The sequence below is a fragment of the Phaethon lepturus genome, unplaced genomic scaffold (assembly GCF_000687285.1).
Source record: "Phaethon lepturus isolate BGI_N335 unplaced genomic scaffold, ASM68728v1 scaffold9190, whole genome shotgun sequence".
NCBI lineage: Eukaryota > Metazoa > Chordata > Aves > Phaethontiformes > Phaethontidae > Phaethon > Phaethon lepturus.
In genome coordinates, this window is record NW_010513996.1 from 1 (window position 1) to 18,695 (window position 18,695).

Consider the following 18,695-nt stretch of genomic DNA (forward strand, 5'->3'; position numbering starts at 1 on the left):
GTGCTGGGTAAGGCTGAGCTATCCGGGGCACAGGGGGCCCAAGTGTGGGATTGTCCCGAGGGATCCCCGCAGAGGAAGTGGGACTGGGAGGAGAGAGGCAGCAAGGGTGAGAAAGGGGAGAACCCGAGGCTCAGAGCCTGAGGAAGCCAAAGGACAGAAGGGTTTGGGGGTGGCAATGACATGCGGGCGGCAGAGGAGAGGCCATGGAGACAGAACAGCAGGAGAAGTCCTCACCTTCCCAAGGAGTGCTCCCACTGCAGTGCCAAGTGACACAGCTGGTGGCCAGACACCTCCTTGCAGGGACAGTGACATCTCCCAAGTCAGCCTCTAGCAACAAATCTTGCGTTAACATACCCCAAAAAAGCTCAAGTCCAGCTCTTAATGCACCAATTAATCTTGTAAGCAGCAGAAAGCAACCAGCATAAAATCTTCGGGTTGACACATGCCAGATACTTAGACCTTTGCGCTCTCCTAGGTCCAGAGTTAAGACCCCTGTTAGCTCTGTGCACCTTTGCCTGTATTGTCTTCATTCGTGAATTACCTCTGATTTATTAAATACTTATTTGTCTGTAATAAACAGAAATATGTACAGAAATCTGTACAGAGATTGCAATCATCCTACACAAGCTAAGTCCATGGCATCTTCATAGCTCCTGCCCATGACTCTTTTCTGAGTTGCACAGATAAGACTCTGTGAACTGAATTTAAATTACTTCTGATTTTTAACAACGTAAGTGAGAGAATCATGTCTATATAGATAAGCTATGTTTAGAGAGAGCACTGAAAACAACAGAATTATAAAAAGGAATGAGGAATCATAAGTGATAAATAAATATTTGTGCAATTTTATATGCACTGTATATTCCCTCAGAATAAGAACATTTACCAAGAAAAGAGACTTTTGACAGTCTCCAGTCAAAATTTTTGTTTGCAGAGCATCACTATAGCAAGAAAAATTTGGCAATATGTCATCTAGATTTCACAATTTCCAACTACTCAAGTTTAACTGTGAAAATAGGAAGTTTACTAGAAGCCACACTTCCTATTTCAGTGACATGTACCCACCAGTTATTCACAGGCGTAAGGAGACTAGTCAGCTCAGTGGCAGTCTGAGAGATGTTTCTCTTTCCTCCACTTGAGCACAGGGATGTAAAGAGCCACTAGTACAACCACCCAAATAATCCTGCAAATGCCTCTGCATACAAAGGTTCTTTCGCAGCTAAAACCAGATAATTTTCACATTACACTGCTGAGATGTTCAAGGCAGAGGGTATAGGAAGATGTGTAAGAGTACCAGTGTCATTTTTTTAATGCACTCACTGTTCTCCACAATCAACAGTTGGTACTGATAAAACATTAATGTCTGAGTATGTCAAAGCACATAAAGGGGCAGAAAACCAAAAGCGTTGCAGGACAAGGGACACAGATTCCTTGCTCTGCAGTGGTTTTATAAAACATGTGAGATGGGAAACAGAGCAGAGTTCAGGGATGAAGCCATGCTCTGATTCACCCAAGTCCGAAGAAAAGGCAGATGGGTATGTGGGCTGTGGAGGGCCTCCTTCTTGGTCCATAACCTGGGCACTGCACGGATTATTGGGAAGATGCTTAACACATGTGCTGCTGGGTGGATGTGAACTGACTTGCTGGCAAATACCTATAAGAGGTTGTAAATATAGATTTACACATCATCCAGAGAAGCCCAAGAATAACCCTCTTGTGTAAAATAACTTAGTGGGACTCAAGTCCCTTCTAAGTGTTTGGGAACCAGAGTGAATGCAGAGCCCTCACTGAAGGTATAAAGCTGATGCCATCAACATTTCACACAAGATTTTACCAAGTTTTGGAACTCGAAGAAGAACTCCACAAACATGTAAAATGTCTTCAACCCTCGAAGAGGCAAAAATACATAACAGAAAATGAACAAACCTCAAAAGTCTTTCATTAAGCTCATGCTTAAATTTCAGCATGAGTAGTCCCCGGTACAACAATGCAGCTGGACTCACGTGCTTTGCTCAGCACCATGTGGGAATTTGTTTTCAAGCTAAAAGCAAGAGATTGGTTAAACTGACTGACCCGTGGCAGTCAGAGGGGCTCTGAGTGGATCCATCACATAAAATGCCAATGCCATGTAGCCGGAGCAGTTTTTGTATAAGTAACATATCTATGTGTAATTGTGAGATGGATTGAGATGGGATTTGCATTTTTCCTTTCAAAAAGCTTATTAAGCATTGACTTTTTAAAGAAATTTAGGGTTGTGTGCCTTTTTTGGTGTGTAACAAAGAAGAATACATCCCCATGCTGAGGGAAGGGATTTGCCAGCTATTGCTGCAGAATATTACACAGAAAATTGCACTCGTAAATCACCGCCAACACTGAAGTTTGAAGAAGAGGGATGTAAATCAGAGACGACACATAAATGAAAAAGAGAGACAATTAATTCTCATAAATCTCAAGGCTGAGTTGCTTTTGAATGAAGGGGACATTTAACTGTTAATTTGAAGTCTCGTATTATTTCTCTGCCCACAATTTCTGCCCTTCTTGAGAGGTACTGCCAGATGGAAAAAGAGACGACGACTATATTGCTTATGCAAAACCAGGGCTTCTTGAAAACCAATTGAAAAAACACGGGTAGTGCCAGGGTAGGGTAGTGGTTTTGTTGGGAGCTTTTGGGTTTCTCGGCAGACAGAAGTCCCATAAAGTGGAGCACAATTAGAAAATATTAACCATTTGTACAGAAATTTTGTAGTGTATTGCATGAAACTTCAGAATGTCATCAATGCATCACCATACCTAGCATTCAATAATCTATTCCAAATGAAAACTTTCAAAATTCAGCAACAACTGCCACTAAATAAATCACAGCTGTGAGACATTTTGGTTTAAACCTAACATGTCTGTCAATACTGCTAGCTTACTACCCTATTTTAAATCTCGTGTGTATTAAAATATAATAACTCTTCAAAGCTATCAGGAATTAAGGTATCTCCATGGAATTGTGAAATATTCTCCCTGTGGAAATGAAATGGGTGAAAGATGGAGGAAAACTGAAAAACTCCACACCTAACTCAGCGCGCTCAAAATCTCCTCCAGGCTTTGTCCTTATCACACGCAGGACAACACAGGGCACGGGGAAAGAGGGGAAGCAGCGTGCTGAGTACTGGAGATAAAAATAACTGGTCATCATCTTTTACATGTAGAACAATCTCAATTACTAATTTATGGCAAGATGAAAGTGGAACGGCATAATAGGCACACGTGAAAGCAGATCCTTTCTTATTTACATGACATTTTGCCAGTTTTGTTTTGACAGACTATTCAAATGCCGTACAAAGGGAAAGCGACTGAAATATATGTTCAAATTAAAATAATAGGAGGTATTGGTGTCACATACAGACCACAAATAAGACATTATGGACAGCACATCTTATGAGCAAAATCCTTAAAAGAAATTATTCTGCATCATGACAGTTATTTCCTGGTTGCCGCCTTCACATGACAGATGCAATATAGTGAGTCAAACAACTACAGGCTGCTCTGTGAGATAAATGTCAATGCCATACAATGGGACCTACAAACACAAAGTTTTCAGCAAGTTAATACTGATTTCAGCTCTCTGCAACCTATCTGTGTGTGGCACTGTCCTCTTGGAGAAAGAATCAGAACTGGAACCTGTTGTATGTGCCCTCTCTGCCTCAATACAGTATAGGAAATAACCTGACTTCCAGGAGACTGAAGAAACTGTACACTTCAGCCGTTATTCTTCAAAAAAAGAAGCCAAAACCAACCTTCTGAAAGGTGGCTGGGGTAAATCAAGCTTTATCATGTATGAAATTGCCCTCTTAGCCCTCATACTCATTACCAAAGAGTTTTCTTGAAGCTTGTAGTAGTCAGATGTGCAGATGAAACAGAGTAAGAACTGAGGTTCTATGTCTTGGTTTCATAGGCTTGAGGGCATAAAACATAATTTCCGGAAAGATATTGATAGTAAATACACTATTATATTTCAATTCTTTTAATACAAGAATATATGCTAAGCCATCATATGGGACAGCTATTTTTAAGCATCCTTCCTGATGGTATTTTCACAAATTGCTGGTTGCCCAAAGGCAGATACACTAGCCAAAGAGTATACAAGAGTTTGCAGTCTGTCATAAATATTGTTTCCATATTCAACAAGGCATTAATCACATTTTTCAACCTGGCTGAGATTTTGTTCGTTAGATTTTATTCAGATTCATAAATTTCATATGTACTAAAACACAGTGTAAGTCATTACCTAAATGGGAAGTTTTGGGAAACTTTTTTAGAATCATGGATATATAAAAGCCTTTCATGAAAAGATCTCAGAACATTTCAGAGACATTCATTAGCTCTCCTAGTGCAAAGGAGGGGAATTGAATTACATGCAATTATTTGAATTTAGAATAAATCTACTCTGTGAATTTAAAGGCTGTGCTGATAGTCCATAGGAGATTCATGATGAGAACCCGTGAATCTCTTGTGGTCTCCTCCTGCTACAGCTGTAGGACAGCACTCGCAATGCTACTGCTGCATTTGCAAAGGCTTTTACTCAAACCTTGGAAGTGTCCCAAGCCACCACTCTGAGGAGTGAGGCTACGCTTCTTTTCTTGTGGATACATTCACAGATCAAATCCATGTGGTCTGACTGTCATCGGAAGCACCTTATTTTGACATAAACATGTCCTATCTTTGTTGTTATTGGAAGTTGTAGATACTTTCCTCCCAGGAAGAGTTCCAAGAAATCTTGACTTTATATTTGTGTGTCAAACAACGCAAAAGGGGCAAAAATGCAACTACACCAAAATGCTGAGACTTTGAAACAAGGAAAAAATATGAAGTCATGGCTTGAGGACAAACCTTTATTAATGCATCATTTAGGCACTGAACGCTACAGTCCTGGTTGAGCAATGTCATAATGAGATATTGCTGTCCTGATGCAATACCGGATGCAGTCTTTCATCAACCAAAGCATTTGTGGGAAGGGAGGAAGAAGAGATTTAACTGATGAAAGACATAGATAGATGAGTCAAGAGAGTGTCAAAGGTTCATCCTGGTCTGGCTTGCCAAAGAGTTTCACAGCTGAGAGCTCTTCATTGACCAGTTTTAATCTGTTTTTCTTGCTTGTCTTCATCTATGGTGCCAATGCTTAAATTTATCCGTAAGATGCTAATGCCCTAGAGTGACAAGGCAGAAAATACAGCACAAGCGAAGAGAGAAAGCAAAGGATGATGAGATACCTTTCAACAATGATCACCCCTCAAACCATTACAATTGGGGGTGAAAACTAAGTCTTCTGCTGACAAACTAATTGTAATTGCAGCTGCTGCATGCCAAAATCATCTAAATTGCATTGGGCTATTTTGTCTTTCCACAGCAGCTACACACATTTTTGTTAATTTGTGCAACTTGTGTCTGGTTTATAGGTTCAGGTTCCAGGCAGCTTTACTTCAGATGAGTTCAAATCCACATAAGTCAATAAAAAACTGTGTTGACGATCAGAACAGTTGCGCTCCCATTTCTTTGAGAAGTGGTGGTCTGACATCTATGTACAATCACATGCATATGAACTTGCTCATATGGAAACATGAATGGAGACCAAAGTTTAAGACACTGCAAATTCAGAACATCAGCTGTGTGTGTACTAATCCAAGGAGGTGGAAGAGAAGTCACAGCTGTCTTTGTAAGTGATGTCTGTCCTGCTGCAGGGAGCTACCTCTCAAGCTACCTCTACCAGTCCACAGGAAAAGAAACAAATCAAAAATCTAGACTGAAGGGCATCTCCTTGAGGAGATAGCATTGCTTCCAGACTGATGAACATGATCTCTCCTGGTCTGTGGGGCTCTAGCAAAAAGTCCAGGGTCAGCGAGCTAGAGAAGATTGTTTCCCTTATACTCTTCCTGGTCTGTTATTGAAGCAAGCACAGCAGACCAGCTTATTTTCCTAAATGATTAACTTTGCTGCTTTTTCTGCTCAGCACATCAGATAAAGAAGTTTATTCAGTTAGCTTATTTATTTACATTCCCCTGCCAAAGATCTCACCAAACAAAGCCTATTTGATGATTTATTCTTTGCTAATACTAAGCTAAGGGGAAGCTTATTTACAATAATCATCTTATACTAAACTTCTTAAAAGGAGGATTTGGAACTGGAATTTATAACAACAGAGAAATCTGACTTTTCCAGAGAGGTCGTTTTTGTTACCCATTTTTCACTGTAGAAGGAATGAAGCCAACAGAGCCCAGATGTGGCTGGATGTGGCATAACCGCTTTGAAGTTTTGTTTGTTTTCACTGGTCAACCTACTTCCCATCAGAAGGAATCACCTTCACCTAGTTGGAGCTCTTCCAAAATATGAGGGGGGGAAAAAGGATATAAAGGATTCAGATGCTGGGTCCCACAGAGGGTGCTCTGTAGCACAGAAGTTGTGCAAGAGGGATCACCTCTAGTGCCAGCAGGGAGGAAAGAGTCAAGAGGTACAAAGAAGACTTCTGAGTGAGCCCTCTCCAGTGACCAGCACGTCAGAGCGAGAAGGATCTGGTGGGAGCTGAGAGCACGTCGTACTCCACCCATCTTTGTAACAATGTCCAGCTATTTCAGGTAGCAGCAGTGTTCTGATTGCTCTGATTTCAGACTCAGGCCAGTCCCATCTCCCTGATGAGACGTTTAAGGTGGACATAAGGGTGGCTCAGAGTCAAATTTGCCTTACACCATCCCTCCTGACCCCACACAACTACAGTGTTTTGGCGCATGGTCAGACAAAGTCAGGGAATGGAGGACAAACTTGAAAAGGGGATAAATAAAGATCATCTCCATATCTCTCGTTTGGTACTGGCTAAGTGCTTTGCCCTTCTCTCACTGCTAATCTGCTTGTGCAGAGCGTTTCACAGGGGTAATAGACTCCAAGAGATAGAATGTGTTTTAAACAAACAAACAAACAATCAAACAAACATAAAACAATCCCTCGCACTCATTTTTTTGTTATAAAGTAAAAGGTGCTTGAAAGCCGTAACCCGGTGCATGTCTCTCACAGTAGCCGACAGGTTTGAAGAGAGGGTTTGGGCACACACCGGGCTGCCCTCACGCTCCCATTTCTTACGTTAGGAACATGTCTGAACTCATTAGCTCTTGATAATACAGTCATCATTTTAACTATCCACAGCGGGGAATGGCTGGAGAGGCTAAACCCTTCCCTGAATTAAAGCAGTTTTCATCTGCCTCCCATGTTCATGCAGGAAGAAGAGGTGCATGGAAGGCCTGTACTTCTGTACCCTTCCGAGGTCAGGAATATGAGAGCAGAGTAACATACAAATAGCTATTTCAGCCCAGCCAGTACGTAGCAGCACATGACGCTTGGAAACATGGCAGCAGGGAAAGAAAAAGAAGTTCCCAAAGCTGGTCATGCAGCAAACAGCTCACACAGAAACTGGGCTGGAGACACACGAAGGGAAGGTGGGCTGTATTTGCACAGCTGTACAGATGGGGTACAGCTCTGTCTGCTGCAGTGTGCCAGTCTGCTCTGCAAAAGCTGAGCAGCTGTGGGCAAAATGATAAGGGAATCTCAGAGAAATTTTGGATGCAGAAGGATTTAGCCACATGAAGGGGCAAAGGAGTTCCGTGTAGGCATAACCCTGGCGACACAAGTGAGGAAGGGCTCTTTGATTCCTCTGAGCCATCCACACAGATTAAAATATTCAGAGGTCTTGAATTTATTATTTCTCATCAGGTGTCTATTGTTATCAAAAGATAAACTATACATCTTCAGGAATGTGGTATCTGCTCAGGCATTTCTCAGCAAAGCCCTGTTGGAGGAAAGCCAAGCCATTTCCAGCAATGAAGCTGAGATAGGATGAAAACATCAATGCTGTGATTGAAGTTTCACCACATGAGACTTCACTGAAGCAAGCAATGTTTGCTTTAGTGCTATACACCTATGGCCAGATTTTTTATATTTTTAGATGCAGAGAGACACCAAAGCAGTTTCCCCCAAAATCACAAATACCATCTTCAAACTCCCATTGTTTTCAAGGGATTAAGCATGTAAAGACTTATGCCATTTGAAGACACACTTTACTGAGCTTAAAACTCTTCTCAGTTCTCATTTCCCTCACACCAGTGTGCCAGTTGGCTCCGTTTGCAGTAGAGAGAATAACAGCAAAATCAGATGGGTGGTTTTGGTGCAGGATGTTACCCAGCCTGGATTGACAACACACAGGTTTAATCATGGCAGGGGGTGCCTTAGGTCTCCTTCCAACTACTCATAAACCACCTGTGCCTCCCCCGAGCTCTCCCTACATCCCTGGCCTTTAGGCTCCCTCGGAGCCCACATTTAATTAATCTGCTAGCAGAAACAGAGTAAACAGAACAAAAATGGAGTTCCCGCAGGCTTGCATCGGCCACTTACCCGGGACACAGCCAGGTCAGGATCATGTCCCCAGGCCTTTTGTCCTCTGTCTGCTTCACCGGAATAGCAGGAGGGCAAGAACCAAGGGGCCGACAGCAGTGCCATGGGCAATGGCAGTGCCATGGGGAAGGCAGTGCCACCTCCTGTTCCTCGTGCGGGCTCACGGCGGTGCCACCACCTCTGCCGCCTGCCCGGCCCGGGCTGTCACTGCACGCCCGGCACAGCGACACATCAGGAGTTTTTTGAATGGATCTCCAAAGCAGACACATAGCTCTGCACTTGGCAGCATTCTCCGGTGGCAGAAAGGCCAGGTCCTCTCGCCCGAGGAGCAGTGCATCGCAACAGAGCACACTGCAATGAGCCCCCGTGATGGGGACACAGCCTTCCTTTCTGGCAGGGAAACCTCGCCTCCTTCACAAGGCACCTGCACCCCTCAACAACACCATTTTTCACCATGTATTAGGAAGAAGATGAAATGTGTTAGAGTTAGGGAGCATGGAGATCCAGCTTCTTCCCAAGTACAAGGTCTGCTACTGAAAATTGGTCCTGGTTGGGGACCAAGGCTTCTCACCCAAGGGTTTGACAACATGTCACCTCTGGAGCCCACACAGGTGGCATGCAAATGCCCAAAGCACCTCCTAGAGGCAAAGACCTCCTAGATGCAAAGAGAGGCTGAAGCTGTTGCAATGATCCGATGTTTCTCAGCTAAAGACAGGGTTGCATCTGTAGGTTTTAATGGAGATAATTTGTATGTTTTTAGTCAACATGTGTTTTCTAGCTCTTGTGCTCAACTGTTCCCTTGGGCCTTGTATTTATGTCATACTGCAGTTAGCCCAACCACATGGACAGGGTCACAGTCTTCATCATTTTGGACTGACTCCATCCAGAATCCATGTAAATAATGACGTTTTCCTGTTAGCCCATGTATCACAGCTCTGAGCTGTAACCACAAGTTTCACACCACCCCAAGAAGCATGCAAGAATAGATGTCCATGCTGCTGGGGGAAAAACACTCAGGGATGTTCTCCTATTTCCAGAGGGAAGAGGAAGAAAAAAGGGCCAAACCTGAAGAGCACACAAATACTGGAGGTTAATGACAAGCCTGGAGACTTGTCCACATCTGCAGGAGGAGCAGGAGGTTGTTAACCCATTGCCAGGGGGAAAAGCACATACAATCACCCCTTTTTGCATCTGTATGCTTTACAGCAAAAAGACCCATGTGTAATATATTAACTGCAGGTGGTATTTGCTATACATCTGTATTTGACCCCTATACAGAACAAACCCCCTCTGGTTTGGGAAAAGGATATGGAATGACCAGTGTCCTTTGTCCACCTTCATGTATATCCTCAGAAAGGCATGGTCTGGCATATAAAGACAGTAGCCAACTTGTTCCAGCAGCTTCAGAGCTGGCATAAAAACTCAGGATGGGTTTGTTCCCTCCAGGTCTAAGGGCTGCTCCATCTGGCAGGCAGTGCAGTGCCTCACAAGTATCTCCGAAGTGCACGAATACAGGCATAGCGCATGCATAACATGCCATCGGAGTTCAATAAAATACATTGGAAGGAGCAAAAGTAATTTTCAAAGCACAATTCACAGGAAGCACAGGATGATTTACAGAAGCTAAAGTCTGCAAGCTGACGGGAAAATAGCTCCTCGCAAATTACTTATCTTTCAGGTCAGTCACTTGAGAGAAATATAGGATGGTCAGGAATTACCACCAAGGTGTGATTTGTATGCAGAAGGGCTGCTGCTCGTTGCGACATCTCTCTGGTAACACACAGACGATGAATACGTATGTTCCCTAGAACAAGAGTTGCTTGTTTCCATGCTTTATATAGATTTGTAGATCTTCAAAGATAAACCAGTATTTTACCATTGAAAAGGCTGAAAACTCCGAAGAATAAGTATTTCTTTTCTATCTGATTAACAAATCAATTATAACACCAATGTATTTGTCCCTGTTCCACACAAGTTACAAAAAAATGGCAAAGGGTACAGCTTCTTCCTGGCCCTTCTTTCCAAGGCATTCTTAAAACATTCCTGAAGTGACTTGGAAGTCACCATAAACAAAAGTTTCCACACCTGGAGTAGCGCAGCAGCAGAAAAACGTACCAATAAAAAAAGCTGGTCTGGCAGCCACCAGATGCAAATGCACAAACTTTGTCATAGAAAACTGTGCCTGAAGAATGAGAAGGAGGCTTGAACCTAGTTTTTTAGATCTCTCACTAGTAATTATTGTCTTGGCCCACATCCTTGAAAGCCCGTGGCAGCAGGTACAGGATGTCAGGAAAGACACTCTGGATTTCTGAGATGCATTTGGCATTTCCACAGTTCAAAGACCGCATGGTGTTACTAACCTGCATATTCACCACCCAGCCGTTCCTAACAGTAAGAGACTCTTTGAGCAGTGCTTCTCTCTAACACGTAAAGGTTCTACTAAAAGATGTTTTCATTTGCTTTTCTCTACAACATTTCAGATTTGGCCTGTATCTGCTGCATATACGCTCCTTTTTTTTTTTTTTTTAATTATGAACTAGAATGTAACCTCACATAAAATTTACATTTTAGCAACACTAACAGCTTGATTTACCATAATTTGCCTACGTCTTGTCAGCACTAATTGTGCAAGATGTGGAAAATAATTCAGTAGTTGTGACTGTAACCAGAAGCAGTAATAATAATTAAATTCAAAATTAAAAGTAATATACCAGGTGCACTCTGCCCACCTAAACAAGACAGCAAAACCAGTGGCAGGTTTCTTATCTTTACAGTTCCTAATTACCATTGTCTCTAGTGGCTGATCTGAGGCCTGAGATGTCAGCAGTGGCAATGAAAGGGAAGGACTGCCTGAGACAACGGCTGTCCTCGCACAGAGGTGACCAGAAGCCTAGGTTTTCCTGGGGACATCTTTTTTCTGTCTGGAAATGTTATTTATGTGAAATATGAAGATTTTGGATGCATTCCAAGACCTCCCAACATTAAGAGGTCAACCAGAGCTTAGCCCTTCGGTGATTATCAGCCTGTAATGTAACGGTGCCGACTGTGTAACTTAGCACAGCACCAGGCAGCAGGATCTATAGGTACCTACAGCAATTTGCCTCTATACCATGCAGTCTTGGCTTCCCCAATGGCAAGCCTCTGAAACACAAGGTCAGGTCAAGCCTACTCACATAAACAGGTCGTTCTGTGACAAAACCTTACTCTTGCTACAACTTAGAGCACAGATCTGCAGTCAGATCCATTCAGGAACAGGTTGTGGTTTGTATGGCCTGGACTGCAGGACTTTACTCTTTACTCCCGTGCTATATTTGTCTCACTTTTAAGAGATTACTTTATTAACAAAGTCCATTTTTTTCTTTTTCAAATTAACAGCTGGAATATCTTCTTTCGGCATTATTTATATGCTCATGTTCTTTCAAGTTTATAGACAACGTTGCACTTTCAAATGAAGAAAAACAAAAGAAACAGCTGCAATCTTCACTTGATAACATTTATTCAATACTTTCTGAAATAAGCAAGAATTTTAAGACGCCCATAAGCAATCAAATACAGCCACAAAACCCCCATACTGATTCTAAATAAGAAGCACTATGAGAAATACACAATATTTCATGAAACGATACTGTACATCAACAAGCTTTAGGAAACAAACGACTCAAACCATATGCTTAGTTTACTCACAATATAAAAAACTTTAACCTTTAAAGAAAAATATAGATTCAGTCCAATTGTAGGATCTAATCCCATGCCCACTGAAGTCAATGGAAGTTCTCTTATTGATTTCAGTGTTTAAAGGATCATGCCCTTTTTTTGCCTCAAGAGGCACTTCAATTATTATACAAGGCCTAGCCTGAATACTATTACAAAAATGTCAAACATCAACTCAAGAGTATGTTTCAGCAACTTTCAGGAAATAATGGAGAAATAGGTTATCTATCCATGCATGGAATAAGGCAAAAGCTAATTCATTCAGATTAGGAATAATAATTTTTACTAGTTTCTCTTTCACAACACAAACATTTTAGACTTTTTTTAGTTAATGGATATATTATATATCATATTATGCTTCACATTTTTCCTACCTCTACTGAGAAAGCTGGCACTGACATGTCATAAAGAACTCCTCATTAATTATTGTTTTCTGTTCTGTAACAACCACAAGAAATTCATCTGGGTTTTTAGTAATAGTGTCTACCAAGAAAAAAGCACACACTATCATAAGCTTATAGTTTATAGAGCTCAAGGTACATTAAAATGTAATTCATGAAGTCCACAAATTCTGTTTCAAAATATTTTTCCAAACTAAAAGCTGCAGAAAATTGGTTCTTAAATATTCTACAGAAAATTTTGAAGCATCTAATGGTTTAAATTACTTATGCTTTCTTCTTAAAAATATTTAAATTAGGTTGGTAGCCCATCCTTTTGAAAAATAATCAAAAAAAGATACACTAGATTACAAATCTTTTGTCTTAATCAGTGTAACCAAAGGTTTGTCATCTGGACTGTAATCTTCATAAGCAATGGGGGTTGCATCATACATTGCCGGTCGAGATTTCTTGCCAAACCTGGAAACAAAAGAAACCTTTTGGTGACAAACAGAAGTATGAATGAGTTAATGGCAACAACCCGCTGAGTTGTTGTATACTATCAGAGAAACAAAGCCAGAGAGCCTAGATACGTTCTAAATTGTATTGCAACATGCCAGAAGTACAGGATTTTAAATATCTGAACCGTGACTTTTGAAATATTTGTATGAAATAAAAAAAATAAATAAAATAAATCAGGGATTCCGCTGCGGAATTCAGCAGTATCAGAATATGGGAAGACTGTGGAAGGCAAGAGTGAAACTGATAAGAGTTTCAGCGAGGCCAGAATTTTAATTTAGGGCCTGCTCTAACAGCCAACATTAAGGTCAGGTCATGTATACTTACAAAAACAACAAAAAAACCCCACCAAAAACAAACAAACAAAAAACCACAACAAAAAAACCCAAACCTCAAACCACTGACAAATATGTCACATTTGTTTTTGGAAATGCAACAGTTGTGCCCTGAATTGAGTTGCAAGCTGTGGACAAAGCACTTCGAAAGCGAACTTGAAGTCTTTGCTCACCTGACATCCACTTGAGAAACACATTTACATTATCAACATGCTGCATGTTATTTGCAACAGTGGCAAAGTTAATGGCAGTTAAGATATTGCAATGTGACATAAACAGACTAATCTAGCGAAGGTTAACAAGCAACAGAAGCTCCTCAACAGCGTGCTCCTCCCAGGCAACCATCGCTGCTAAGAACCAGGCTGTATCGGCCTGTGCAGAGAACCGCTGTGGCTCTATCATATCCAGATCTCCTTTTAAGTGCCTTTGCACTGCCTAGACAGTCTATCACCCTTCGGATCATCTATTAAGATACAAAAATAGTGTTAAAAATGCACTTTGAAAGTGGAAAAGCTACTAAAGTGTTCTGATTACAATTGCAGGAGCTTTAAATAACAAAAAGGATCACAGGAAAATGAGGCAAAAAAGCGTCAAGTCTGCTTTCCTTATGGACCTGATGCAGAGACAATCTTAACACAGAAACAGAAAGACTTATTTATGAAGTGATCCACAGTAGGGATTATTTTATCCCCTTATGTACCATAATAAGTCTATATTAATTTCAGTTGTGCACACTGGAAGGTGAGATTCAGAAAATTAAGATTTTGAGGATAATATTTAGACCAAATCAAAATTAACTCGATTTTCTTCCAAGATTTTTATTCAACTTCCTTACTGTTCCAATTTAATTCTTGGCTGATTTCAGTGAACTAGAATCGTTGATGAAACTGAAATGGCTGGAAGCATTGTGATCAATACGGTGGAAATTTCATTTTTCAAAGTACTTCAGCTGTCAGTTAAGGCCACACTAGATACATTTCCATACATGAATGTCTGCTTTCTTCTGTAGTTTAATTAATACACTCAGGCCACGTTCACTTATCAGCATCATGACGGATAAACCTGATTTTCTGTAAATGAGATAAAATTACAAGAATTGAATGGAGGAGTCAAGCTATGGGATCTTACTCAGTCAGAGGCAGCAATGAATTCTGAATCACCCTTTTTCTCCATCACTCTCAAGGTTTAAAAGGAAATAGAGTTTTGCATAGATACAAATGACAACGAACATTCTCCAGTGATTTTAAGTCAAGTTTTGCCCTTTCTGACGGGTAGAGAGCACAAGACTTGTTGCACACGGTGAGGCAGTACAAACTCCGTTCTCTTGTGTAGGTCAGGGTTGACATGTGCCCCTAATTAGAAAACACTGAGAAAAGACCACAGCACATATGCTAGTGGTTTGTGGCCTGGCTGAGCCATCTAGCTGGTAGACCACATTGCTTTGATCAGGCGGTTCAGAAGCCAGTCCCTGCTCGTAACACTAAACAGAGTTAACACAAGCCTCAGAGGTCTCAAAACAGGATTGTTCAATGGGAAGTCTTAGTTCAGTGGGTGCGTACCTCGTAGGATTGCACAAGGATGTTATTTTATCGTTTAATTGATGACATAAAAGAAAACATAAACCAATTACCAATATAATCTGCAAGAGACAACGATTCAAGGGGTAATAAATCGTGAAAAGATGCAGGTCCCTGCTACAGGGTTACTGGATCAGTTAATAGGCTGCTTACAATGAAAGTACATACAAACAAATGAATAAAGATTTCTTCCAGTACAACCAAATACAAGCTCACTCATCAAACGAAGAGTATACAGTATGTGGGGAAATCTCAATCCTGGGAAGCACTGAGTCTGGAAAAAGACTGGAAGGACATGATGGATAATCGAGTTTAACATTAGCTTTAGTGCCATACTGTGTCTGATGAACAGTAATGTGCTTAGATCGGTAAACAGAGCATATCAGTAGGACTAGGGAAGTTCTATGGCCTCTACATTTAGCATTTCTGTGTCCGTACATGAGTGCTGATAGTGTTCCAATGTGTATATCAGAGATACTTGCCAGTGGCATAGGGATCATCACAAAGTCAAGTAAAAGACATGAGAATTAGAAAACACATTTTGCAATGAAACACTGAATAAGAGTGACTTGTGTAACTTGACAAAGAGACCGAGGGTTCCGTGACAATTTTGGGGCCAGTATATATTCAATGTAGGAATTCTTGGCACAGGCAGCTCCATGCGTGTGTGTGACAGAGACTGCGTACCTTAGTATAATTTAACTATAATCCTAAAGTTCCCACAAAGTTGAGACGTTGCCAAAGGGCGTACATAAGCAATTGGCATGTGCTGTGGAGACCAGAGGACTTGTGCATGTGATCACACTTTCACAACAAGGTAGCTGACTGAAAATCATCACTGAAACTTATGTCAGGAAATAGCAAGAAAAGAGCACGTGCTGAAGCTCATCAGATTCAGGAAGCTGAGGACGTTGCAGTCTAACACAGACGGCTCAAACACAGGAACGTGGAGAATGTGCAGTAGAGAGAAGCTTACCCTGCTGTGGCAAGATGACTTAATCAGAGTCTGATGAACCAGACTCTTCAAGCCACACATCAACAGAACAAGAGATAGCACATGAAAGTTAAAATTAAAGAGAGTACACTGTAATAGCGTATGAAATCTACTACTAGTGACGTCTAGACACACAAAATTTACAGTCTCCGTAAGCAGATATTTTATTAATTCAGTGTGGATGCTTCTCTAAAGTGAACAATCCAGATCGTTTCAACAACAGATCCTGGTTCCAGTTCAGTGAAGTCTTACGGCTGCAGCAGCCAGTGGTCAACTATTTCTTTACAGTGTTCTCTTCTGGCTTTAAAATGTATAAACTTTAAGATAAAAGGAGTATTTATTTACTCTCTGCGTAATGAATACTAAAGAGAGCTGTGCTTTACCTTGTTAGAAAACTATCTGGTCTGATCTGCTAATCCTAAGAACATTCACTAGAAGCAGACATTAATTAGTAATGATCCTTGAGCACATTCATTTTCTCTTACAGCAAGTACCTTGATTAGCAAAGATGAAATTATAAAAAACAATCGAGAAAAAGACTCCCTGAGAAACGTGAACAAGTAAGTTTAAAATAATTTACTGAATATGCAGCAGGCATCCACACTCCCCGGACACCTATTGACTTTTAACATAAACCCTACATTTAAAGAAAATAATCTACTCACTTTTCCTTAGGTCTCCATTTTCCAAAATTACTAATAAGTTTAAATATCTAACTGGGAAAAGGGGATGATTTTCAGAAAATGCTGAGAATCTGTTATTTGAAAGTAGGTCTCAAATACAACAGTTCTGAAGATTCAGTCCTTGGTATTTTTAATATGCAGATTTAAGAGTTTATGCAAAAACAACTATAAAAGTTGTGCTCCTTTTCCATCATTGAAATGACCAAAGCAGTGGTTTATATCTTCCTGAAACCAAAATAAACACAATAATCTTCACACTAAACCTCTGTGAATTACCTGACTTGGCAGCTCTATCTTGGATTTTTATAAGGCATCCATTCTCTGAGAGGCACACAGAATTATTTGGAATGAAAACATTTATTTTCATTTGCATTAAGTAGAAACACTTTTCCCAAGATAGGGAAACCTTTTATTGACAGGTTCCAATACTGTAATTTTTAACTGCATAATATGGATCTGAAAAATCATCCTGAATATATCCCAGTCTAAGAACTTCTTTGGCGGCTATTTAACCCTGATGAAAACTTGTTTTTCTAAATTTCTGTCTTCAGTAATAAACAGGGATTCATTTGGAGTAATCTGGACAGTAGCAATAAAGACCTCAACTAGCCCAGCTTCCAAGATTTGGAAGGTTTCATACAGGAAATCTTTTATCATTTCCATTACTTGCTGGTGAAACTGTAAAAGACAGGGAAAACTTAAATGTAAAAGATCCTGTCTTGCTGGTACACTTTTCCTTGTTACCCTTAGATAGAAAGCTGCCAAATTTGCTTTAAGAAACAAGTAAGAAAAGCCGGGTGTTTCACACTGTTCCTTGGGAGACCAGTTCCAGTCCTTGGGGAAGTGCAAAGTGCCACTTCAGTGAATAGTGAACAGGATTGACATGTTCATCACTGCTGCAGTAGTAGGAGGGAGGTGTTTAATTTGAAAGATTAATGGTATCATTTTGCACCTTGCTCTCCACCCTTGGAGATGTGTAGTACATAAGAGTAGACATTCACAGGGCCAAATAATAAAATCTATAAAGCTTTTTACGGGCCTTTATGGCAACTCCCTCCTCTCCTACTACACTACTAAAGGAAAAAGGAGTTCTCAGGATGTGTATGGTGTAGAGATGCTGAGCTCCTACTGGAAGAGATGTAAGGCTAAGAGGCAAAGGAGACTTCAAGGGAAGACTTATAAGAATCATCTATACACACCTTTCTTTTTTAAAATATTTACCGACTAATATATTTTGACAATGAACAAATGTTTTGTTGTAAATCTAGTTGGAACAGTTTAAAGAGGTACTGCCCAAAGCTGTGAAGTGATTAACTGAGTCTGTGGGAACTCTCCATCCATTTCAGGTAACTTTGATGACTTCAGTGGTGGTACAAATGAACCTATTTAAATTGCACTGAAACAGAACTGGAGTATTCGGAAAATGAATTAGCAGCAATCACCAACCAATATGCATGCGTTTCTCCATGTCAATGCACAGTAACGTGTGCATTCCTTTAAAAGCATTTTAATGGTAATGTACATGAATACTCTTGTTGGAATTTGAAGTCGTCTTGACAAATTGAAGAAACAGGAAAAAGAAACAACAAAAATGGAAGTTCTACCCTAATAAGAGAGATGTCAAATACAGAAGAAACAATACTGGCTAGGAAGCAAAATGGCACAAAGGATCTTGGGGTGAGAAAAAGGTCTAGCAGGTCACAAAATTAAATCATCAGTCAGTAGTGTAATGCAATTTTTTTTTTAAAAAGCAGGTTTCATTTTCAGGTGTATGAACAGGAATGATAGAGGAGGTGATTACTCAGTTCATTTGGTACAGGTAAACATTCAGCTGGAGAACTATTTCCAATTGGGGATCACCCTTCTAAAAAAGAGAAAGACAATCTGGAGTGTGTGCCAGGGAGACGATAAAGAAGGTGACATGATCTAGGAGCAGATACTGAAAGAACAGGTTAGTTTAGTCTAGGGAAAATAAAGGTTGTTTTGCTTTGTTTGTTGCTATTATAAAAAAGGCAGGAAGGCGACACCTGATGTACATGATTTCTATAAAGGGAACAGTGATGAATTCATGACAATCG

General features: G+C 40.6%; 1 protein-coding gene across 1 annotated transcript in view; it reads right to left on the reverse strand.

Moving 5' to 3' along the window:
- Window positions 1-11,893: 11,893 nt before the first annotated feature.
- The window catches only part of LOC104624298 (delta and Notch-like epidermal growth factor-related receptor), a gene marked incomplete at its 5' end in the record, with an annotated part of 39,686 nt that continues 32,884 nt past the window's right edge, over window positions 11,894-18,695 (reverse strand). Inside the window, one exon of the mRNA XM_010291639.1 lies at window positions 11,894-12,989. Within this exon, the coding sequence (XP_010289941.1) occupies window positions 12,878-12,989 (112 nt within the window). The remainder of the gene's footprint in view (window positions 12,990-18,695) is intronic.